The 23,533-nt window shown below is 29.3% G+C and overlaps 5 protein-coding genes and 1 long non-coding RNA gene across 6 annotated transcripts; 3 read left to right on the top strand and 3 right to left on the bottom strand.

Annotated features, from left to right (window-relative positions):
* The first annotated feature begins 68 nt into the window (after nt 1–68).
* LOC113790372 (5-oxoprolinase) lies at nt 69–4,323 on the top strand. The gene is made up of 3 exons (XM_027340034.2): nt 69–3,567; nt 3,639–3,887; nt 3,941–4,323. The coding sequence occupies exons 1-3, from the start codon at nt 174–176 to the stop codon at nt 4,105–4,107; spliced, it is 3,810 nt and encodes a 1,269-aa protein (XP_027195835.2). The 5' UTR covers nt 69–173; the 3' UTR covers nt 4,108–4,323.
* Nucleotides 3,907–7,012, bottom strand: LOC113790377 (cGMP-specific 3',5'-cyclic phosphodiesterase-like). Its single transcript, XM_027340041.2, has 6 exons — nt 5,371–7,012; nt 5,043–5,300; nt 4,876–4,985; nt 4,735–4,822; nt 4,275–4,679; nt 3,907–4,206 (listed from the first exon to the last, which is right to left on the bottom strand). Exons 1-6 carry the CDS (start codon nt 6,991–6,993, stop codon nt 4,108–4,110), a joined length of 2,583 nt encoding a protein of 860 aa, XP_027195842.2. The 5' UTR covers nt 6,994–7,012; the 3' UTR covers nt 3,907–4,107.
* A 328-nt stretch (nt 7,013–7,340) lies between these two features.
* Nucleotides 7,341–8,870, top strand: LOC113790388 (uncharacterized). Its single transcript, XM_027340052.2, has 6 exons — nt 7,341–7,615; nt 7,687–7,749; nt 7,813–8,177; nt 8,254–8,416; nt 8,484–8,555; nt 8,621–8,870. Exons 1-6 carry the CDS (start codon nt 7,373–7,375, stop codon nt 8,750–8,752), a joined length of 1,038 nt encoding a protein of 345 aa, XP_027195853.2. The 5' UTR covers nt 7,341–7,372; the 3' UTR covers nt 8,753–8,870.
* On the bottom strand, nt 8,790–10,281 carry Sil1 (Sil1 nucleotide exchange factor). The gene has a single exon (XM_027340048.2). The coding sequence runs from the start codon at nt 10,239–10,241 to the stop codon at nt 8,790–8,792; it is 1,452 nt and encodes a 483-aa protein (XP_027195849.2). The 5' UTR covers nt 10,242–10,281.
* A 252-nt stretch (nt 10,282–10,533) lies between these two features.
* On the top strand, nt 10,534–15,483 carry Oseg1 (intraflagellar transport protein Oseg1). The gene is made up of 16 exons (XM_027340035.2): nt 10,534–10,768; nt 10,842–11,072; nt 11,154–11,364; nt 11,451–11,597; nt 11,657–11,842; nt 11,911–12,049; nt 12,123–12,181; nt 12,273–12,710; nt 12,771–12,899; nt 12,982–13,103; nt 13,167–13,697; nt 13,767–14,256; nt 14,327–14,433; nt 14,521–14,798; nt 14,868–15,238; nt 15,352–15,483. Exons 1-16 carry the CDS (start codon nt 10,710–10,712, stop codon nt 15,427–15,429), a joined length of 3,576 nt encoding a protein of 1,191 aa, XP_027195836.2. The 5' UTR covers nt 10,534–10,709; the 3' UTR covers nt 15,430–15,483.
* Nucleotides 14,498–22,085, bottom strand: LOC113790402 (uncharacterized). The gene is made up of 3 exons (XR_012847270.1): nt 21,667–22,085; nt 16,241–16,643; nt 14,498–15,407 (listed from the first exon to the last, which is right to left on the bottom strand). It is a non-coding gene; the product is annotated as an uncharacterized LOC113790402 (long non-coding RNA).
* Between the last annotated feature and the right edge of the window lie 1,448 nt (nt 22,086–23,533).

Raw genomic sequence — 23,533 nt, 5'->3', positions numbered from 1 at the left:
TGATTCGATCAAAGTCCAAAGGTTTTTTTTTATGCTGTTCTGATTGAATATCGTTCGATTTTTTTTAATATAATAAAAACCCCCACAAAAAAAAGCAAATCATAATTAGGTTCACATAATATTCATCGTTGTTTTTTGTTCGTTGTTAAAATTTTCAATTTTCAAAAAAAAAAATGTTTCGCATTGCAATGGATCGTGGTGGTACATTTACCGATGTTTTTGCTATCGGTCCAAACAAACAGATTATTACATTGAAATTGATGAGTTCAAATCCCAGCCATTATAAAGATGCACCATTCGAAGCAATTAAAAGAATTTTGAATAAAGAAAATCATTCTGATACTGATTCATCACAACAACCAAATTTGAATATGCTTGATTCGATTCGTATGGGAACAACTGTTGCTACAAATGCATTACTTGAACATAAAGGTGAAAGAGTTGCGATTGTATTGACAAAAGGATTTCGTGATATATTTCAAATTGGCTATCAAAATCGTGAAAATATTTTCGAATTAGATTTATCTGATCCATTTATTCTTTATGAACAAGTTATCGAAGTTGATGAACGTATTATTATGTTTGATGAACAATGTGAAATTACTAGAAATTCAAATGATGATATACGTTTTGTTGATGCTATTACCGGTGATAAAGTAGGTATATTGAAACAAATTTGTTTGGATGATGTACGAAAAGATTTACAGAAAAGTTTTGATACTGGAATTCGAAGTTTAGCAATAGCTTTTATACATTCATATCTTTATCCGGAACATGAATTGATTGTTGAAAAATTGGCCAAACAAATTGGTTTCAATCATATAACATTATCGCATAGAATAATGAAAATGATACGATATGTACCTAGAGGAATGACTTCAATACTTGATGCCTATCTTACACCACATATTCAATCTTATATTGATAGTTTTTTGTCCAATTTTAATGGGAATTTTGACCAAAAAAAATTATTATTCATGCAATCGGATGGTGGTCTAACAAATGTATCGAATTTTAGTGGTTGTCGATCAATATTAAGTGGTCCGGCTGGTGGTGTTGTTGGTTATGCATTAACAACTGTCAATGATATTGGTAATGAAAAACCAATTATCGGTTTTGATATGGGTGGAACATCGACCGATGTTAGTCGTTATGATGGAAAATTGGAACATAAATTTGAATCAAAAATTGCCGATGTTATTATACAATATCCACAATTGGATATACATACGGTTGCGGCTGGTGGTGGTTCACGATTATATTTTCGTAATGGATTATTTGTTGTTGGCCCGGAAAGTTCAGGATCATATCCAGGACCTATTTGTTATAGAAATAATGGTTATTTATCGGTTACCGATGCTAATCTTTGTCTGGGAAGATTATTACCGGATTATTTTCCAAAAATTTTTGGTCCAAATAAAAATCAAGGATTAGATAGTGATGCTGTACGAAAAGAATTCAAATCACTTTCAATAAAAATTAATGAATATTGTCGTAATAATGGCCGTAAAGAAATGACAATTGAAGAAATTGCATTAGGTTTTATTATGGTTGCAAATGAAACAATGTGTCGACCAATTCGTTCGATAACACAAGGTAAAGGATATGATATAAAAAAACATGTTTTAACTTGTTTTGGTGGTGCTGGTGGACAACATGCCTGTTCAATAGCCCGATCACTTGGAATTGAACAAATATTTATACATAAATATTCGGGAATTCTTTCCGCATATGGTATTGCATTAGCGGATATTGTACATGAAGAAACAATGCCTTGTTCATTAACATATGAAACGAAAAATTTAAAACAAATCAATTCAATCATTATAAAATTAACGGAAAAATGTGATAATATTTTAAAACAAAAAGATTTCAATGAAAATCATATTCGTTTTGAAATTTTTCTTAATTTACGTTATGATAAAACTGATTTTTCATTAATGGTAACCACCTGTTCTGGTAATGATAGAATAACCTTATGTAATGATGATAATTTTCGTCAAAAATTTCTTGAACAATATGAACGTGAATTTGGTTTTATTATACCGGATCGTACAATCATTGTTGATGATATACGTATTCGTTCGATTGGATTTATTGATGAAACATATTTACCCGGTTATGATGAACAACCATCAATGAAAAACATTGAAAAAACAATAACAACAACAACAACAAAATCAATTGGAATAACAAAATGTTATTTTGAAAATATTGGCTATATTGATACACCGATTTATCGTTTTGATCATCTACAATATGGTGAATGTATTCAAGGACCGGCCATTATTATTGAAACAAATAGTACAATTTTAATTGAACCATTATGCGATGCTAATGTTACTAAACAAAAAAATCTATTAATCAATGTACATTCGAATGTATCACAATCATTGATGACCACAGAATTGGATCCAATTTATTTAAGTTTATTTTCACATATTTTTATGGGTATTGCCGAACAAATGGGTTCAGCATTAAAACATACGGCTATTTCGACTAATATTAAAGAACGTTTAGATTTTTCCTGTGCAATATTCAGTGCTGAAGGTTATCTAGTATCGAATGCTCCACATATACCTGTACATTTAGGTTCAATGGGTAAAGTTGTTGAATATTTATATACCAATATTGAAAATATGAATGAAGGTGATGTTTATCTAACAAATCATCCATCTGAAGGTGGTACACATTTACCCGATTTAACCGTTGTTACACCGGTATTTCATGGTAAATCAAAACCAATTTTTTTCCTTGCAAGTCGTGGTCATCATGCTGATATTGGTGGTTTAACACCTGGTTCAATGCCATCAAATTCAACACGACTGATTGAAGAAGGAGCACAATTTAAATCATTTAAATTAGTATCGAAAAATATTTTTCAAGAAGAAAATCTTATCAAACATTTAATGATGCCAAAAAATTATCCCGGTTGTAGTGGAACACGAGCTTTGAATGATAATCTAAGCGATTTAAAAGCACAAATTGCTGCCAATAATAAAGGATTAAAATTAGTCAACGAATTAATTGATCAATATGGTTTGGAAGTAGTGTTAGCCTATATGAATCATATACAACAAAATGCTGAATTAGAAGTACGTGATTTGATGCGAAAAATTGCCAAAGAAAAATGTTCGAATATTCTTATGGCAAACGATATGATGGATGATGGTTCAATTATTGAATTGAAAATCATGATTGATCCATTGAATGGTCAAAGTATTTTTGATTTTACCGGTACCAGTGAACAAGTACATGGAAATTGGAATGCACCTGAATCAATAACATATTCAGCTGTTATTTATTGTTTACGTTGTATGATTGGTCATAATATACCACTTAATCAGGGAATATTATCAGCAATCAAGATAATATTTCCAAAAAATTCATTAATATCACCGGATATAGATTCGGCTGTTGTCGGTGGTAATGTATTGACTTCACAACGAATAACCGATGTTATATTCAAAGCATTCGATATTTGTGCTGCATCACAAGGTTGTATGAATAATATTACGTTTGGTGATTCGAATGTTTCCTATTATGAAACAGTTGCCGGTGGTGCAGGTATGTAATGATTGTATAATGATTCTTCAATAATTAATTAATTAATTTACTGACGAAAATCAATCGAACAGGTGCAACAGCAAATTGTTCAGGTAGAAGTGGTGTTCATACACATATGACCAATACAAGAATGACTGATGTTGAAATATTTGAAAAACGTTATCCAGTAATATTGAAAAAATTTTCAATCAATTATCAAACGGGTGGATTAGGATTGAATTCAGGTGGTAATGGAATTATTCGAGAAATTTTATTTCGAAAAAATTTAACACTTTCAGTACTGACTGAACGTCGTGTTTTTAGCCCGTATGGAATAAAAGGTAATTTTTTTCAAATGTTAAAATAATTTTTATTAATAATCAATTTTATTTAGGTGGACAAAATGGTAAACGTGGTAAAAATTTACTACAAAAAAATAATGGAATCGTTATCAATTTGGGTGCTAAAAATACTATCCAAGTTAATGCAGGTGATGTGTTTCATCTGGAAACACCTGGTGGTGGTGGATATGGATCGATGGTGGCGGTGGCGGACAAATAATTAATTTCCATTTTCATTTATCAATTCTTGCCATTGTTTTCGATTGTTCAGGCAACCATCATACAATGGTTTTAATTTTGGCCAAAATTCCCATAAAATCTAAATCAAAATAATAATTTGTTAGTGTTAAAAATAAAGTTTTTTTTAAACAAAACAAAAATACTAACTTTATATAATGGAATACAGATTTTATCAATAAAACCAACTTGTCCTTGAGGTAGATTAGCTTTTTGTTTACGATCCATAATTGGTAATGGATCAAGATTCAGTCTTGTTTCAAGATCACCTTGTAAATAGAATTCATCGGCAACCATATTGGCAATACGTTTCTGTATTGGCCATGGTTTACAAATGGCCGATAAATCACAAGCTGTCATCAGCATAGCCAATAAAAGTTCTTTATTTTTCCAATCATTCATATCAATAGTTCCATTGGATCGTTGAATCAATTGTGCAAATTTATTATTTTTACCAACATATTCGGCCAGATCGGTTGATAAAATACATTGTTCAATCATTTTGATAATCGATTCTCGTTCAGTGTTTTCAATATTTTCAAGAATATTATTGCCCTTTATGTAGAGAATTTGAAAAAAAATTTGAAATTTGAAATATCGAAATTCATACCTCTAAATTAAGAATCAACATTGTACAATTGAAATGATGATTTTCCATATAACTAGTGCTGTAAATTTTAGTCAAAGGATGGCTTGTTCTGTAAATATTAGAAAATTTCATCATTTTGTTGGTTTTAAAAATGAAACATACTTTGCCTGAAATGAATTATTTAAACCACGATGATCAAGATCATGACAAATTGAAGCAATCATCAAGGCTAATTGATCTTTTTCATTAAGAATTTCATTCAGATTACATTTCTATTTAGAAAAATGAAAATTAAAAAAATTTCAAATCGTTCAATTCGTTAAACATACCTTAATAATGACAAACATTGTTTGTGCAACATTCAATGCATGACGCCAATTATGATAGATAACACGACGATAATTTTTTCTTACAGTCAATATCCAACGACATAACACTTTATCGGAAATATTGAATAATTTTAAAAAATTTAATTCAATAAAAATCTTTATAAATACAGCAACTGTTTCGTCATCAGTCAAAACAAGATCATCAAATTCAAAACTATCCAAATGATTAACATTTAACGATGGAATTTTGTTGTTATTCTACAATTATTATCATGATGATATGATTAATTCAATTCGATTTTTGGTTATTTTTAAAAAATCAACATACCATAAATAAAATAACTTCTTCTTCATTAGCCGATGCATGATAGGCTAAAATTTCCAATGAAATTTGTTGTTGTGCATTCAATTTGATTGCTTCTTCATAGATCAAACAGCTTTGCATACCAAGACCACAGAATATTGAAAATGCTTCAATAACACCAGTTTCAGCTTCAGTAAATACTTTTGAATCTGTTTTAATCAATTGTGCAATACCTAATAATTTTTGTTCATTATTAAATATTGGTACCGATAATATCGATAGATTACTATCGATTACAATTGATTCGAAAAATGTTGTTGATTCTTCTGAATTCAAGGTTTTTCGATTGATTGCTGCTTGTCTTGCATAATGAAATGGAATATCCGAACCATTATCATCATCATTATCATTGATTTGAATTTTGATCAATTCAGAAGACGAATTACCACCACCTTCCAATTCATAAATAGCTTCGAACATATCTTTGGCTATTTCAACACCATCAACATTATTGTGTGAAAATCGTCTTGACATAACATACATACGACATTTATCAATATCCAATAATGTATTGGTTTTTTCCATTATTTTTTTAATCATCATTACCAAATTGGTTGTATCTTCAAATATAACTTTAGCAATATTCAATAATAATTGATAACGTTTATATTCAAGAATTGATAGCTGAAAAAGCTGAGCATTTTGTATACAAAATCCACAAAATGTTAAATATTTTCGAAAAATTTGTTCATCTTTTTCATTGAAACATGATTCTTTTGTTAATTTATTAACACATTCAGCAACACCAATAACATCACCACTTGAATTAATAATTGGTTGACAAATTAATGATTTTGTTTGATAACCAGTACGAATATCGATTTCTTTATTGAAACGTGAATCACTATAAGCATTGACAATGTTAACACTTTCTTTGGTTTGGGCAACATGTCCAATGATTCCAGTTCCAAATGATATTGGTGGAAATTTTGGACGGCTATTGCTGTTGTCCAAAACCAGCGAATCTTTCAATTGACCACCAGGAGTAACATCAAATAATTTTGCAACCAAATAACGATTTTTACGATTACCTTTTACTAAAAATAATGATGAACGATCACAATTGATCAATAGTGAAACATTTGTTAGAATTTTATGACATAAAATATCAACATCCAATTCATTAGTAATATCGACAATCAATTCAACTAAAAGTTGTTCTTCGGTTAAGCCAATAAATTTTTTTCGTTTTTCATCCGTTGTTAAATTTTCAATTTGATTTGATGATTTTTGAAATTTTTTATCCAGTAAAATATCATCAAATAATTCTTTTGTTATTGAACTAGAATGATCTTCTTTTGTTGTTGTGGATAATTGTTCGGACAGTAATGATAAATTGGTCATCAGCCATTCACCACCACTATTTGTTGTTGATAAATCGGTGTTTGATTTTCGTCGATTATTAAACCATTGACAAATAATATCGGCTGATGCATTTTTTACAAACCAATCACGACTAAATTCATTGTTATTTTTTAAAAAAATTTCAACTTGATTTTCATCCAAACAATCAACAACATGATCATTGGTCATCATTGTTTCAAAGCCAGAAAGATTCTCAAAAGAAATGAAGAAAAAAAATAACATTAAGCGATGATGTGGATCATGGAATATCGTTCGGTTACAATTTGGATCGAAAAATCGTGACCATATCCATCATCATCATCATGGTGATTATTGTTGTTGTTGACAAAAAAACATTAGTGATAATGATTATTGGTTTTTCACAATTAAATGAATCATTATCGTTAAATTGATTGATTTTCTTCGGGAAAAAAAAAGATTTTTTCCCGAATCATTCCGTTCCAAAAAAAAAAAACTAACCGGTGGGTCCGGTTACTGTGGAAACCGAGCTGTGTGTGTGTGTGTGTATATAGGGTAAACAAATCGAATGTTTCATTTTCATTTTCGTTCGATTCAATCAAAATAGAATATATTTTTTTTTGCGTTGAAAAAAACGATAATAATGTATTCACAATTAAATCCATTAATATTACGATCATTAACAACATCTGCTTGTTATGATAATCTATCAATTGAATCTTTGGATGATAAATCATCGACAACAAAAATAACAACAATATTAGCTGTTCATGATAATAGAAAAATAGCCATCATTAAAATTGATAATGAAAATGATGTTGCAAATATTATTGATTCGACATTGATTGATTTTTCACAAAATTCCAAATCAAATCCACTTCAAATGGTAAAGTTTAAAGTGATTTTCTGATATTCAAATCGATTTTATTCATATTTTTTGTTTTGATTTTGGACCAGATCAAAATGATTCGATTGCAGAATAAAATTTACTTGGTTGTATTATCATCGAAAACTTTGAAGGTAAATTTTGTTTGATGGATTTTTTTTGTTGAAAATTGTAATTTATCAAATCAACAACAACAGATTTATTCAACAGAATTAGGTTATAAGATTTTATTCGAACAAAATATTGAAAATTTGGAAAAAAAATTGAATGAATTGACAATAACATCGATTGAAAAATTGAATGAAAATGTATTTGGTTTTACAACAAGAAATCGATTACATTTATTTGAAATGACTAACAACAACAACAATGGTTTTGTTGAAAAAGAATTTCATCAGGATTTGAAATCCAGTACAACATCACAGATTATAAAATTCATTAAAATTGATGATCAATTACAACGATTTGGTTTGTTTGAAAATTTTACCAAAATAACCATTTGGCAATTGAATGAGAAAAATTTTTCATTCACACAAATCGCAACGTTCGATTTACATGCAAAGTATGTTTATTTGTTTGTTGACAATGAATTTTCTTTTCCCCTCGATTGATTAATAATCATAATTTGATATTTTTAGCACCAAATTAACCTGTGTTCAGGTATACAAAACATTCTTACTAATCGGTACGGTTGCTGGCCAAATACAAATTGTCAACATTAAAAATGGTCTTTTGATGGGTGAAATTCAATCACATATTAAATGTGTAACCAGTATGGATGTTGCTACAAATACCGGTTATGTAAATTATTTAATTCGAATGTTTTTCACAATTATCAATGAAAATTTTGATTTTATCCCCCATTTAGTTGATTTCTGGTTCAGAAGATAGTTATGCACGTTTATTTCGATTGGAACAAATTAATGAAAATGAATTTCGGGTATGTTTGTTTTGAATGAATTTGGATTTAAAAAACTCAATTTCTGGAATGTTTTTTTTTGAAAGGTTGAATTTCTTCAACAATTTATTGCTCCAAATGAAATGATATTTGGTACAAAATTTTTGAATACAAACGGTTCATCAATGGCAATCACAACATTCGAATCGAATCAGATAAAAATTTTCAAAATGAAATAATCACAGGTGGTTTGTTTGTTTATTTATTTACACAAAATCACAATTCATCTTTTGATGATGATAAAGATTTCAAAAAATTTTCCATCATTTCCTGAATAAATTCATTGTTTTCGGAAAATTTTTTCAAAATATTTTCAATTTTATTCGGATAATCATTGGAACGGAATTCATTTCGACATTTTTCCAATAAATTTATCATCGATTCCAAAAGTAATATACGATCCGATTTTTCAAGATTATCATTGCTGTTGATAAAAAGTTCAATAATATCTTGACAGAATTTTGAATCGAAAAAATTATTTTTCGATTCTAAATTATTGTTATTCATTTCTTCATTGCTAATATCATCAAGAAATGTAATAATTTTGACGGCTATTCTTTCGTCCAGATAAAACAATCTTCGTAATATTTGTTTACCATCATACGAATGAAAAAATCTATTCTGTTCGAATGGATTATTACGTAGATATGTTGATAGAACGAAAAAACATTTTCTCAAAACATCAACAACAACATTATTATTTTCCAACAAAATAGTGACGATATTTGAAAGAAAATTTTGGCCCGATAATCCTAATTTTACATACATATTACCTTGAATAGCTGATCCAAAAACGGCAAGAATTTCAATCTTAAGTTGATTGAAACTTTCATCATTTAATAAATCTTTCATCATAATGTTGAAACCATTCGAATCGTAAAAAAATTTACCCAAATCAATTTGATGTACAAAATATTCAATATCGATTAATAGGGAAATTTTTTCATCCAAATTTTCAGTTAAATTATATCGTTTTAATAATGAATGTAGAATTTCTTTTTCCGATTCTGAATTGTGGTCGATATTTCTATGAATTTTTTTTTCAATGTTACCATTTCTATTCTTATCAATATCTCTCAAGAATCGATCTTCATCCTCGGTCATCAATGCAATCTTTTCTTTCGAAGATTTTGTCAATATTTTCTGATATTTAGTGGTAATCTTTGAATTTACATCCATTTCACCGCCGTCATCATTATCTTCATTCAAAAGTTTTGCTTCTTTACGACCGGTTTCCAGATTGATACGAACATGTAAACCTTTTGGTAGAATTTCATCATTTTGAACTTGTTGCCATTCGTTTGTTGCCTGAAATAATCTGATTGGTTGTTGTTTACCATAACCGTCATCATCATCATTTTCATCGTCGATCGATATTGGTTGATGATTTTCATCATCAAATTTGATTGATAATTGTTGTTGATTGTTCGAACCAAGAATCGAATGATAATGAAATGAAATGAAAAACAACCAAACAAACAATAATCTGATGATTAACGAATTCATCGTGATATTCTTTTTTACATTAAAAACTCTTGACGTGGTCGTCGATCGAATCGATGGTATCAAAGGTGAATTATAATATTTGAATTGATATCTTTCGCGAAAATTTTCCGGCAATCGAAAATCGATTTTTGGTTTTTTTGAGAAATTTTCCCAGAAATTCATCAGATGGCAATGGCTAATAGCAGAAAGGAAGTGTTCGAATTTTATCGATCGGTTATTCGAATAACGAAAAATTGGAAAGCAAAAAACGTAGCCGATACTGAAATTGAAATCAATTTCATTAAAAATACAGCCCGACAAATGGCAAAAGAATTCAAACAAATTCAAAGCTCCGAACAAAAAACAAAACGATTAATGGAAATGAATAAATGGCTACAAATATCCGAACATTATGGAATACCATATGAAAAACCTTATCATCTGCCGAGTGGATCAATGAGAAAATTTTGAAATATTTCATTTTTGTTTTGTTTTTTGTTTTGTAACATGTTGCATAGCAACATGATTCTTTTCGGTTGCTATACAGAATAGTGAATTGTTTGTCATAATAAAAATTTTTGTTTATCCAAAAACCAAATTCAAAACTTTTTGTATGTTAAATGACCATCATTATTTGTTGTTGTAAAAAAAATGAAATCAAATTTATTGTGGCAAGATCAAATCAAAGATAAAGATAATCAACCAGTATGGTAAATAAAAATTCATTTTTTCTTCTTTTCTTTTTTGGAGTTTTTGATTTTGTTTTTTTTCTTTTGCTTCAAGCATCTATGATTTGACCATTTCACCGAATGGAAAATTATTGCTGGCAGTTGCTGATCAAAAAATTTATGTATATGATTTATTGAAAAAAACATTAATCGAAACATTAAAAGGACATAAAGATAATGTTTATTGTATTTGTTATGCATATGATGGTAAACGTTTTGCAACCGGATCGGCTGATAAACAAGTTATTATATGGACATCAAGAATGGAAGCAATACTTAAATATTCGTAAGTAGTGTATAAATAGTCAATAGTTCTTGTCAATAATCAAGTTTTCTATTTTCTCCTCCCGCACATAATAATTATCAGACATAATGATTCGATTCGTTGTTTACAATATAATCCAACATCATATCAATTATTAAGCTGTACAAATTCAGATTTTGGTCTTTGGTCACCGGAACAAAAAAATGTAAACAAAATTAAAGTAACAAATCAAATAAATTGTTGTTGTTGGAATGATGATGGTATTATATTTGCTATTGGATTTAATTCTGGTCATATATCGATACGATTTAAGGTAATTATACAAATCAATGCAGTTTTTTTTTGTTGTTGAGAAAATCATTCAATTTTTTTGTGGAAAAATCATTCAATTGTTAATAGAATGGTGATGAAAAAATGAAAATTGATCGTAAAAATGCTATATGGGGTATATTATTCTTTAAAACCAATGATGAAAGAATGGAAAATCGATTATCAATTGTTGATTGGTCGAAAACAATTGCCATATATGATGTGGATGGAAATCAGGTTTTTGCTTTTCAATAATTTTGATAATCAATCAATCAATTTTTTTTGATCTTTGACAGAATATTCAAGAACGAAATCTTAATCATGATCCATTGTTTATATCATCAGTTTTAGAAAATGAATTTTTTCTTATCGGTGGTACAAATAAACAGGTAACAGTGTTTACGATTGAAGGAATGTCACTCGAAACAATCATAACAAAAGAATCATGGATATGGTGTTGTAAAACATTTGGAAATCGAATGGTATGTGTAATGAATGAATGACATTCATTGACATAAAATTTATCTTCTCTTTTTTTTGTTGATTGAAGGCAATCGGTTGTCAGGATGGTTGTCTATCAATATATCAGATATCATTGATGACAGTACAATGTTTATATAAACAACTATATGCATATCGTCATTCAATGACGGATGTTATCATACAAAATATTGAAAACAATGAAAAAAGTAATGTTACAATTATTATTTAACCGAATGGAATGAATTCAAATTTTTCAAATCTATTTATCATTTTTTGTAGCGTTGATCAAATGTAGAGATTTGGTAAAGAAAATCGCCATTTATAAAACATTATTGGCTGTATGTTGTTTGTTTGCATTGAATTGATTCAATTCAATTCAATTCATATATCAGATTGATCGTTTTAAATGTTTATCCATAAATATTTTAGATTCAATTGGCCAAACGTATCGTTCTTTATGAATCCAATGAAGGAGAACTAAATTATCGGATCAAAGAAAAAATAAACATTGAAATTGATTGTACAATCCTAATGTTATGTTCATCGAATCTGATCGTTTGTCATGAGAAACTTATAAAATCATTAAATTTCAATGGACGATTGGAAAAAGAATGGAATTTTAAATGTACAATCGAACATTTGAAACCGGTCGGTGGTTTGCCAACAAAAGAATCATTATTGATCGGTCTTAAAGATGGCCAAGTATTGATGATCTTCTTATCCAATATTATACCGATTGAGCTGATTAAATTGAATAATCCGATTCAATATATTGATATCAGTATGAAACGACAAAAAATGGCAATCATTGATGATCAAAATAATTGTTCGGTTTATGATTTACACACTGAGCAACTAATATTTGAGGTTTTTCAGTCATTATTTTTTTTCGAATTTAACATTATTTTTCTTAATTTTTTTAACTAGGAACCTAGTGTAAATAGTGTTGTTTGGAATAGTCATTTCGAAGATTTGCTTTGTTATTCCGGATCCGGATTTATAGCGATAAAAATGAACAATGTTCCAATGCAAACGATCGAATTTGTTAACGAAAACGTAAGATTCGATTCAAGCGAACCTTTCAATGATGAATAAATTTTTTTTTTTTTTTTTTTTATTACTATTTTTACAATCACAGACAAATGTAATTGGTTATTCAGGCAACAAAATCTATATACAAAATACGGATATGAAAATTATTTGTCGTGAAATTTCCTATTCAAAAATTCTTTCACATTTCATTCAGCTAAACAATTTCAGGTTAGTTTTGTTCACATTTCTTTTTTTAAAAATTAGATTCATTTGATTTTATTTCGAAATTAGTGAAGCATACCGAATAGCATGTTTGAATGTCACTTATGAAGATTGGCAAATGTTAACAAATGCAGCAATGAATAGATGTGAATTTTTGATAGGACGAAAATGTTACTATCGTAATAATGATTGGCCATATAATGAATTGATTCATACACATTTTCAACAACCGGATGCATCGAATGACAATAATAAAAAACAGCTGCTATTGGCTAAATATCAAGCATATCAGGGATTGTTTTCAGAATCTGCAAGAATCTATAAAAAAATTAATGCATCACATTTAGCATTGGAAATGTTTACCGATCTACAGATGTATGATCAAGCAAAAGAATATCAACATAATAATAACAGTGGTGAACAACGACAACAACAACAACAGGTTACATTAGTAGCCGAAAATTTTACCAATCAAAAACAACAACAACAACGATCAAATAATAATGATTTCAGTGATCTACAAACATTATGTAATGTTTGCATTGCAAAAGGTGATTATGAAAAAGCATTTGAAATTATTTCGAAAAGTGATGTCAACAGGTTAGTGTTTGTGTGATATATTTTTAGATTCATAGAATATAATTTGACAAATTTAACCAACCAAAACAGTATCGTATCATTTGCTCAACAAATCGATAAAGGTGAAATTAAATTACTTAATTTGATTGCAGAAAGTTTTCTCAAAAATCAAGATTACGAAAATGCAATACAAATTTATCGAAAAATTGGAAATTTTAAAAGTTTAGCACTTTCCTATATTCATAATAATCAATGGGAAGAAGCATTGAAAATCTGTAATGATATACCACAAATGAAAGAAGAAATCTATTATCCATATGCAATGTGGTTGGCTGAAAATGAACGATTTGCTGAAGCACAGAAAGCATTTCAAGAATCGGGAAAATTTGATGAATCACGACAAGTATTGGAAAGATTATTGAATAATTCAATCACGGCAAATCGTTTTAATGATGCAAGCTATTATTGTTGGCTTTTAGCCAATCATGGTATCAATCAAAACAATAATAATGATGATGATAAGAAAAAGGAAAGGGATGCCGAAATCTATCATGCATATCAATATATATTCAAATATATTGTATGTGAATATGTGATATTCATAAAAATTATAATAATCGGATTGATTTTTTTCCCCACTTCATAAATAGGAAGAACCATTTACATCGGTTTATGCTGAAATTCTTTTCAATTCGGCTTTGTTTTTGCTTCAATATATTGATGATGGAGATTTATTGCCTCAAGGTGTTTCAATGGCGTATGGAAAATAATTTTTTTTTCAAAACAAAATTTCGAAAAAAATCAATCTTTTTTTAAAAAAATTTTTTTTAATCATTTTAATTAGGTACATTTTATTTGCATTGGCAAAATTAGGTAAAGCATTAGGTCATTATAAATTGGTAAGGATCGCTTATAAAAAACTGATTAATCTTCGATTACCGGATAAATTATCCGAATCAATTCAAATCGGTAGTATTGAAATTCGTACAAAACCATTTATCGATGCAGAAGAATTATCATTATTTTGTTATCGTTGTTCATCACAATATTCATTGATTAATGGTAAATTGAATCGATGTATCAATTGTGATCATAGATTTATACATTCATTCTATTCATTTGGTTTGTATTTTTTTTAACTTCTTGTCTGAAAAAAATCAATTTTAAATGATCTTTTTTTTCTGCTTGCAGATATTTTGCCGCTGGTAGAATTTGAAACCAATATTCAGGATAAAGATTTTCGAAAAATATTGGACAATAATAGTGATGGTATTCAAATATCTTCAGTATCATCCGATCAAACATCATCATCATCATCGTTGGCAAACGATTCACAAATCTTCACGAATGATTCATTATCATTGAATTCGAATAATAATAAATTGGAATCAGAACAGACAATTAATTTAAGCGATGAAATCAATCCAATTACAAATGTAGCCATATTGAATGAAAAACATTTTAAAAAATTGAATCGATCGAATGTAATTATTGTTTCCAATCGTTATTATTTGAATATGATGCCCGAAATTGGAATTGTTGCTTGTCCATTTTGTCATAAGGTTTGTCCAATCTATATATGTTTTTTTTATAATGACAAATTTTGATTATTCTTTTTCTTTTCTTTTCAAAAAAATCAAAAACCACGGAAAAATAAAAATTATCAACTTTACAGTTTTTCTACGATGATGAATATGAATTTCAAATTCTTAAAAATGGTTATTGTCTTTTCTGTAGGCAAAGGAAAAATTAGATTAAAATCAATCAATCAAAATAAAATAAAAAAATCATGATGAAATTTGTCTTTAAACACAATAATTGACACTTTCACAATTCTTGTGCTAATCAATATTTTTTTTTTTAATAAAAAAACAAAATTGGAAATAATTTCCACACAAAAATGTGCCAGTGCCAAAATTTTGTGCAAAGATTTTTTAAAAATGGTTGTTTCGTTTCGAACATAAATGGAAGAAACTACACGATCGAGATGATGAAAGGCATTTTCTTTGGCACTCAAGAATCCACCCAAATTCAATATTTTTTTTGGTTTCAGTTTTCAGTCTTCATTTAGATTTTTTGATTTTTTTTTTTTTGATTGTTAAATTTCAAAGTGGCGAACTCTTCCAGTGCCAAGGAAAATGCACTAAGATGAAGTAATTTTTTTTTCTATAGAAAAAAAAATATGATAGAAAGCGATCATCATCAACTAAATGATGATAACATTTGCATCATTGGAAAAAAGAATGAAATATTAGAAAGAGAAAAAAAGATGATAATAGATAGGATAGATAGATAGGTAGAACATTAGCCGTTCTTCAAAGCACTAAAGAAGCCACGGAACATTATTTAAATTATCATTTTTCATTTCATTTCATTTCGTTTCATTTCAAAAAAATGAATTGAACAATAGCCGTGAATTCTTCTAGTGCCATTAAGAAAGACCATGTCAATCAACTATCCATAGGTTGATCGTTGATCGTTGTCGTCATCATCATCACTATTATCGGTGGTGGTGGTTGTCGTTCAATCTTATCATCAATAAAATTGATGGTAATGATCATTACCTGTATTATGTATGTGTGTATATTGTCATTTGCGGTTTATAGATGATCTTATAGAGATGTTTTCATCATCATCATTTTCATCGCCAGTTCCGCCGGTTCATTTTATCAATTCAATTCAATCATGATGATGATGATGATGATGATTATGTTTTGAATAATCAAAAAAATAGTCGACTGATGTGGTAAGAGCATCGATCAGCACAAGTTGATGATGATAATGATTGTCATACAAGTTTTGCATCATATAGCAAATTATCGATGAAAATGATTGTGATCATCAACTGTGGTGGTTGGTGGTGGTGGTTTTAGTTGAAAAATGATGGTGAAAACAACAACAAAATCACGCAACGATTAAGGATGATGATGAAAATGGATATTTCCAACGTCTGTTTTCTGTTTTTTCCTGTATTGAAAATGATAATAAAAGGTATTAGATATTTTTTTTTCGTTGTTTTCGTTGAATAATTTGAATGAAAAGACTTTTTTTTTCAAAAAAGAAATGAAATGAAAATCCAGTGCACATAATGATTATAGACAAAAAAAAAACAAAAAATTCAAGAACTAAACTGAAACTGAAACTGAAAAAAAACAAAAGTGAATTGATAGACCATAAGATGTGTCATGATTGTTGTTTTAGCAATTAGATCATCTAGTTTTCTCGTTTTACTGATATTTTTCAAAGTAAAGTAAAGTAAACTAAACAAGAAAAAAAAGAGACAACACGATTTTTTTTCGAAGAAAGAAAAAAAGAAATTATCGCTAATTTGTTTAGCTGATTTCGCCATAATCATCATGATGATAACAAAGGTGTATTTTAGAAAAAGAAAATTTTTTCATCATCATCATCATCATAAACACCCTTTCAACCATCACTGAACCAGAAATAAATATTTTTTGTCACCAAACAGACACAGTGTATGATTCAACTGAAAAGATTCATCCATCAATCAACAATAAACGCTAGAAAAATTTAGCATATTTTATTCGGTTGAGTTGTTGTTGTTGTTGTTGTTAATCAAATCATTGGACAAATTTGCCCAAAACAAAAATAATAATAAATAATAAAGGGTTAAACCCATTTGGAAGAAAACAATTTGAAGAAAAAAAAATGATCGATGGGTTAGGGCAAAGATAATGATGATGATGATGATGATATTCACATCATCATTCAGGTTCATCAAATGATGGGTCGATGATGATGGTAAAACAACTAACTGTTGTAACAAATTAACCCTTCAGCATATTTCTCCTTATAAATTATTATTGACCATCCTACCTTTTTTTTTTTTTGGATGAAAATTAAATTCAAATTAAACAAACACACAGGCACACGCATTGTAATTAGACCAAATTGGATTTTTCTCATTCTCATTCTTCTTCTTCTTTTACTTTTTTTTTTGATTGACATTTTGGCCATCAGAAGTGTTGTTGTTGTTTAATGATCATTAAAACCAATCATCATCATCACTATGAATCAATCGAAATATTTGATGATGATCATGTGAAAGAGTAACCAATATCATTACCAAAATTGATTGATAATTCAATATTTGAAATAAAACGAAAAAAAAAACAAAATCCAATCGATTTAAAGCAATAAAATTAAATCGATTGATGATCGATAATGATTGGTGGTGGTGGTGGTGGTGGTGGTGGTTGAAAATTTTTTTCTCGCGCCGACTAAATGATCTTTTTGTTGTTGTTGTTGTTGCGGATATTGCCAACAACAACAACAACCAATGTAAAATGATACATGAGCCGATCGATTGATTGATTGATTGAACTGTTGTTGTTGTTGTTGTCTACCTTTTTTTTCTTAATGAATTGTTTGGCGACAAACGAATTTTTTTCGAAACAGATTGAAGGATTGAAAGAGAAACAACAATCTTTTCATTGATTTTGGGTTGATTTTTGATCATTTGACCAGAAGAAAAAAATAGAAGACATTTTTAAAGTGAAAACAAAATATATATGATAAAGGTCACTGGCCGTTTCGGTCTATGTCATTTTTCTCATCATCATCATCATCATCATCAAGGATCGCATCATCTTTCATCATGAATCGTTTATTCATCATGGCCAAAAGGGTGGGAGGTGTACTTTTTTTGTTTAAATTGTTGTTGTTTGAAAATGAAAAAAAAAATGATTATTACTCGGATGCAAGTTGTTGTTGTTGTTGTTTTTTTGGTCCTGTTTCGTAATGATTATTGTTGGTGTGTCGTTGTCGTCGTTGTTTTATTCAGTGAAAAAAAGGTTGTTTTTTATTGTCTAATTTCATCTTCAGGAACAACGAAGAGAGAGAGAGAGAGAGAGAAATCATAGGCGATAAAAAATTTACGCAAGAATGATTCTCTATAGCAGTCTATGCGATAAATGGATGACTTGCCCCCCTCCCCAAAAAAAAACTACTACCGATGATAATGTGGTAGTGCAATCTCTGAACCATATACCTTGATTGGATTTATTCATTTTCTCTTCTCAAAAAAAAGAAAAGAAACTGAAAAACTGCAGAAAAAGTATTAAAATTGATTACTAATTAGATTGAAGATAGATGAAGAGAAACAAACAAACAAACAAACGAAAAAACCTTAGATTCTTTTGGGTTTGTTGCACAAAAAAACACAAATGTAACAAACAAACAAAACAAACGATTTGACAACCAAAACGAATCATCAACCACAATATAGAATCTATAGAATTACAGAATGACAAATGACAAAAAAAAATCGATCAAATCGACCTTTGAAACAAACAAAACGAAAACGAAAAAATTGACTGTATTTCACATAACAAATACACAAAAATAACTAACCAACCAACCAATCAACAACAAAAAAAGAAAAGAAATGTTCCTTCGAACTCAAACGAAACGAAAAAATAAAAATTACCGAAACAGAAAAATCGAAATCGAAATGAAAATCAAACAACAAAAACAACAAAAAAAAATCCAAACCTGAGAGTAACCAAGGTAACTTTCTCAGCCTTATGATAATGGTGATGATGATGATGATGAAATAACAAAATTCATATTCACGAAGAAAAAAAAATATAAAAACTCAATTGGATCGATGACAAGCCGGAATACAAAGAATTCATTTATTCGATAGACAACAAAAAACTATATTGACAGAAATGGTTTGGTTGGGTAGATAATGGGCAATCGAATGTACACTCATATTATCCGGTTTATCATGATAAACAACGATAACAACAACGATAACAAAGATAACGATAAAACTTAACCAATTAAAGATTTTCAACAAAAGTATCAATAATGAATAGATAGTGGAAACAAACACTAGATAATTGACTGATGATGATTATAATGATTATTTAAAAAAAAACAAGACGATTGTCACATTGAAATCATTCGAAACTAACAAAACTAAAATGACGAAATGAAATGAAATTGAACAAACAACAATCAAACGAAAGACAATCAACCAACCAACCAATTATCAACACGAAGACATTTTGTACAGAAATTCTGGCTTCTTGAATTTTTTTTTATTCAGGAAAATTAGTTTTTTTTCCTTCACTGGGTGCTTTCTTTGAAATTGTTTGTTTGGTTGGTTGGTTGATAAGCTGCTTGATTGAAACAATCACCATCATCATCATCAGAATGGAAATGAGCATCATCAGCAAATCTATTTCTTCGTTTTCTTCTTCTCATCAATTATTTCAATGAAACAATGAAGTAAAAAACAACATACCGACGATCAATTTAAAGCAAGCAAAACTAAAAAGAAGAGAAGAGAAGAGAGAATCAGTGAACCAAAATGAAAAAGGAATATAATTGTTAGGTTTGGTGATGGTGATGGTGAAAAAAAACGAAAAGATTGAAAGATTCACCTGAACCGAACCGATGAAAAGGTCAAATTCAAATATGATTTTTTTTTGTGGACATTATGATGATGATGATGATGATGATGAAAATTCTTTAGCTGATGATTGGGAAAAGAACCAACCAAAGAAGATGAAAAAAAAATTTAACACGGTTGGCTCCACATCACTAGTCACATGTGACAACGATGACAAAAAAAGAAAAATGTGATCAAAAAAAAGTCTACTTCACTTCAATCAATAGGTTTTTTTTCTTGTTTTTCGTAATTAAAATTCAAAGACACTAATTAATGGACGAATCTTTTCTTTCTTTCTCTCTCTCTCTCTCTCTCTCTCTCTCTCGTTACTTACCTTACTCATTATTATTATTACCCGACCTGGATTATCATGATGATGATATGTATGTGTGCGTTTGTCATTTAGGGTTGTCCTAACTTGATTGACTATTTTTGTGCAAATGTTCCAAAAGTTTTTGATAATTAAAGGTGGAAAAAAAAGTACTGAGAAAATTCAAACAAACAAAATTAATGATGCGATAAGCATTGTGTGTGTGTGTGTGTGCGAGCTAGCGATTGATTGAAAGGAAATCTAATGAACCCAAGAAAATTTTTTTTGGAAAAGAATTTCATGAATAAAGTGTTTGGCTAGAATTACACCAAAAAAAAGGATTTTTCTTTTGACATTCAACGAAAAAACTGCGTGGAAAAGGAATTTACAATAATCACTTACAAAAGGAAAAAAACTATAACCAAAAAAAAAAAACAAAGGTTGAAAATGTTTTTTCCTGTATATAAAAAACATCACTGATAATACGATTATAATGGTAATGTTGTTGCTTTTGTTGTTGTTATTTTCCTCATAGATGTTTTGGGGCTTGTCTGATCACATTTTTTGTTTTGTTTTATCACACGGTGATTGTACATTTTGATTGTCATCGATGATATACCTGGATTCTTTATGCAAACGAAAACAACAACAAAAAAAACGAAAAATTGCCTGAAACGAAAAAAAAACAGGAAAAAAATCGATTGATTCAGTGTTAATCAATATACATAACCCCCTCATCATCATCATCATTACTATAACAACGTGCTTTTTTTTAACCAGTGATGGGTCTCACACAATCAACCAAACAACACAAAAACTTATTCTCTATGGTTCTGTGTATGGAATCCAAAAAAAAACACAGCAACCTATCTGATATTCACAGCAACAAAACAAAAACAAATCATTATATATCGCCTGGAAAATATAGGGTAGGAACCTGGAATAATAAAATAAAAAACAAGTAACCAACCAACCAACCAACCAACCTGGCAAAAAAAACCCATTGGTTGTCATTGGAGCCAGTGTATAGTGTACTTTGTTTCTGGTTCTGTTTTTTTTTGGATCGAAAAAAATGTTTTTTTTTTGAGTTCAAACTCTCTCATATATCATATACACCACAACACAACACAACACAACAAACAAACAGATTTTTTTTCTCTATCTTAACAACGACCAAAAGATAAAGACTTGGTTTTGTTTTAGTTTTTCATAGAAATTCTGGATTCTGTACAAATTTCATCAGGATTATGACTTACCTAAATTGAAAATCCATGGATGAAAGATGATTGTTGTTGGTGATGATGATGATTATTCTAGAGAATCGATTGTATCGATCGATAGTGTAAATGATGGTTGCTGGTAGAGCGGAAACCACATGTGAATCCAAATTGATTCGAACAAGATTTTGATTTTATGAGGATTCGGTCGATCAAAAAAAAAAAACTAAACGGAAATCATTTTCTCTGCCGGCATAGCAAAACAACAAAAACAACTGAAACAAACAAACGAAAAAATCTTGCCATTTATTTGTCTATATCAACCAAACCAAACCAACCAACCAACCAACCAACCGACAATGATAATGATGATGATCATAATGATCTCGACCATTCAATCCACCAAACAACAAAATAATGTTTTTTTTTTCATTTCATTTCATTTCAAAACGAAACGAAAAAAAAACAAAGTGCACGCGCGCAACCTAGTTGTATTTGAAAATCAAAAAAAAATAAAGGTATTGTTTCTCTCTCTCTCTATGTCTATGTCTATTTACCACCACTGCTGCTGCTGCTGCTGCTGTTACCAAACAGTTCATCATCATCATCATCATCATTTGTCATTATAGTCATTTTTTTTTTGATGATAATAATAATGGTAGTGGTGGTATATAAAATGAACAACAAACAAAAAACACAATGAATGAATGGATGGATGATAATGATGATGATGATGATTACCTGGCCAGGTATAATTTTATCATACACACACTGAATACAAACACACATATGGCATCTGTATACATACACAAATGGTTGACTGGCTATATCATTTTGATGTTTGTAAAATGTCCCCTCTCTTTCTCCTCTATATACTTGCTGTATGCTATTATCATCATCATCAAGACCCACCACCACCACCATTCTCAACATCCCTGCCGCAAAAAAAAAAAAGAAAAGAAATTCTTGATGACAATGAAAATGGAATTTGAAAAAAAATGAATGAATGAATGAATGAATGAAAGAGAGAATGAAGAAAACAACAATGTCGGTGTTGGTTGATATTGAAACGAAACAGGATAGGAAAAGACAAAAAAAAAATCCATCATCAAAAAAAATGACGACAAAGACTGTGATGATCACAGAAAACAAAACAGCAGATCTTTGGGGGTTAATAAAAAAAAAATGGAGCCTTTTCTCCACAAAGATATTCAATCTGGATAAAGCCTGAGAATAACCAGAAAACAAAAACAAACCCCACCACCACCACCAGAAATGTGATAAGGTTAGTGGCTGGCGCGTGTTTATTAAAAAGAAGAAGAAGAAAAAATTTTTCATTTTTTTTCATCATTATGATCAATGTCCTTTTTCTCACTCAATCTCTCTCTCTCTCCCCATTGAATATTTATCTTTGGTTATCCTCATACCTGATTCTTCTTCGTTTTTTTTTCCGAAAAAAAAGTTGACAAAAAAAAACGAGAAATAGTCATTGTTGTTTGATGATGAGAGAGAGAGAGGGTATCATTGTGTGTAAATGATGATGATGATTGTATTTCTGCCGGAGAAGCAGCAACGTAATTTGAGAATGATTGAAATGAAATGAATTGAATTTTTTTTTTTTGTCTACCTGGATGTATCAAAAAATATTGATGTCGTTGTCGTTGTCGTTGTTTCGAAACAAACAAAAAAAAAAAGAAATCAAAATGCTTCAATGGTAGTAGTGGCAGAATTTTTTCATTGCCATTAAATTTCATGAATAATATGACCATCGAAAAAAAAACAGCAGCCAACCATGGACAACCCAAACATTCGTTGTTGTTGTTGTTGTTTCGGGCACAATTGTCTAATGATGATGATGATGATTATAATGGATAATGATGACGATGAAAAAAAAACGAATGACAAT

Source organism: Dermatophagoides pteronyssinus, unplaced genomic scaffold (genome assembly GCF_027571235.1).
Source record: "Dermatophagoides pteronyssinus isolate colony J.1.1.1.1 unplaced genomic scaffold, Derpt_VIB-CSIC_2022.12 sq0001, whole genome shotgun sequence".
Classification (NCBI taxonomy): Eukaryota; Metazoa; Arthropoda; class Arachnida; order Sarcoptiformes; family Pyroglyphidae; genus Dermatophagoides; species Dermatophagoides pteronyssinus.
This window is presented reverse-complemented; position numbering and strand designations above follow the sequence as displayed.

Coding starts and splice junctions, on each gene's coding strand:
- LOC113790372 (XM_027340034.2), top strand. CDS start 174: ATGTTTCGCATTGCAATGGATCGTGGTGGTACATTTACCGATGTTTTT. Junction 3,568..3,638: donor AACAGTTGCCGGTGGTGCAG/GTATGTAATGAT, acceptor TCAATCGAACAG/GTGCAACAGCAAATTGTTCA. Junction 3,888..3,940: donor TAGCCCGTATGGAATAAAAG/GTAATTTTTTTC, acceptor AATTTTATTTAG/GTGGACAAAATGGTAAACGT.
- LOC113790377 (XM_027340041.2), bottom strand. CDS start 6,993: ATGTTATTTTTTTTCTTCATTTCTTTTGAGAATCTTTCTGGCTTTGAA. Junction 5,301..5,370: donor AAGAAGTTATTTTATTTATG/GTATGTTGATTT, acceptor TAATAATTGTAG/AATAACAACAAAATTCCATC. Junction 4,823..4,875: donor AATAATTCATTTCAGGCAAA/GTATGTTTCATT, acceptor TAATATTTACAG/AACAAGCCATCCTTTGACTA.
- LOC113790388 (XM_027340052.2), top strand. CDS start 7,373: ATGTATTCACAATTAAATCCATTAATATTACGATCATTAACAACATCT. Junction 8,417..8,483: donor TTGCTACAAATACCGGTTAT/GTAAATTATTTA, acceptor TCCCCCATTTAG/TTGATTTCTGGTTCAGAAGA. Junction 8,556..8,620: donor TTAATGAAAATGAATTTCGG/GTATGTTTGTTT, acceptor TTTTTTTGAAAG/GTTGAATTTCTTCAACAATT.
- Sil1 (XM_027340048.2), bottom strand. CDS start 10,241: ATGAATTTCTGGGAAAATTTCTCAAAAAAACCAAAAATCGATTTTCGA.
- Oseg1 (XM_027340035.2), top strand. CDS start 10,710: ATGAAATCAAATTTATTGTGGCAAGATCAAATCAAAGATAAAGATAAT. Junction 12,900..12,981: donor TCGAATTTGTTAACGAAAAC/GTAAGATTCGAT, acceptor TTACAATCACAG/ACAAATGTAATTGGTTATTC. Junction 13,698..13,766: donor TCGAAAAGTGATGTCAACAG/GTTAGTGTTTGT, acceptor CAACCAAAACAG/TATCGTATCATTTGCTCAAC.